Genomic DNA, 1242 nt, shown 5'->3' on the forward strand with positions numbered 1-1242 from the left:
TACTACTACTGCTACTGCTGCTACTGCTGCTACTACTGCTACTACTGCTGCTACTGCTACTACTACTGCTACTGCTAATACTGCTACTGCTGCTACTGCTACTGCTAATACTACTACTACTGCTACAGTAGTAGTATGACTGCTGCTGTCATACTTGTTCAAGATGTTTGTCTGAACTGCTAAAATTCCAATAAAGATATTTTGGGGAAAAAAATATTAAAAAATGAAATTCCTGTTGGGAAGCCAGTCATGTGACCACATCAGTAAACCCGATGAGGAAGACGAAGGAGACACTCACGTTTCCATGGAGATCCGTGTTCAACAGCATGACGGCGCAGGTCAGGGTGTGGATGCTGCCTGAGAGAGAGGAGAGAGAGAGAGACAGAGCGAGAGTGAGAGTGTGAGAGAGAGAGCGAGAGACAGGCAGGTGTGTTTCAGGTACCTTCAGTGGACATCGTCTCAGGGTTACACTGCCTGTATCTCCTGGAGAAGTGAGCGAGGACTCTCTCTCTCTCCTGGGTTTCTCCCATCAGAGCAAATCGGGTCAGAAACGTCCTGAACCAGAACCAGAAGTCAGAGAGACACTGGATCAGAAATAAGGCTGAAACGATTCCTTGAGTGATTCGAGTTCCTCGATTATTAAAGTTCCTCGAACAACATTTACCTGCCCGGAAGCCTCGTTAAATAATGTTTCATCATTTAGCCGCCGTGTTCCGGCCGGGTCGTTATTTGCGTTGAGCGGAGCTCCGACTTCCGCCTGAGTTGTTGACGGAAGCTACGTGTTGGCGGCATAACGTCCAGTTTTCCAGTTCGGCCCGTGGGCGGCTGCGCATTAGATTTTTAACGCAAGTGTAGCTTTACAGACGAACCGGAACATTTATTTCACATCACTCCGCAGAGCGCACCGTGGCGGCACATGGCTGGTGGATGTTTCTGTGCGACGAACGAAGACGTCAAATCCCGTCGCTAACATGAACACAAAGCTATAAATGTCTGGGCCAGGTTCATCCATAAAGCCAGTGGTTCCCAAACTTTTTCTGGCCCCCTAGAAATGTCTGTCTGGTTGAACGACGCGTGGGGGAGGGGTGGGGTTTGGGAGGGGATCGACTTTTTGGGGGGCAAAATGAATGTACGTAGCTTAGCATAGAGAAAAAACATCGGTGGCCAACAGGCTACTTGTTAAGCTAAAGGTGCTGTATTGATATTAGCTAGTCATCTTTTAGCTAACATTAGCTAGCCATC

The 1242-nt window shown here is 48.1% G+C and overlaps 1 protein-coding gene across 2 annotated transcripts in view; it reads right to left on the reverse strand.

Moving 5' to 3' along the window:
- psda (pleckstrin and Sec7 domain containing a) overlaps positions 1-1242 on the reverse strand; it is a 15275-nt gene that overhangs the window by 11245 nt on the left and 2788 nt on the right. For both annotated transcript variants that reach the window (XM_008430494.2, XM_008430493.2), the window contains exons 4-5: positions 443-555; positions 299-357 (exon numbers count right to left, since the gene is read on the reverse strand). In XM_008430494.2, coding sequence (XP_008428716.1) covers positions 299-357; positions 443-555 — 172 coding nt within the window. The remainder of the gene's footprint in view (positions 1-298; positions 358-442; positions 556-1242) is intronic.

Source organism: Poecilia reticulata, linkage group LG15 (assembly GCF_000633615.1).
Source record: "Poecilia reticulata strain Guanapo linkage group LG15, Guppy_female_1.0+MT, whole genome shotgun sequence".
NCBI lineage: Eukaryota > Metazoa > Chordata > Actinopteri > Cyprinodontiformes > Poeciliidae > Poecilia > Poecilia reticulata.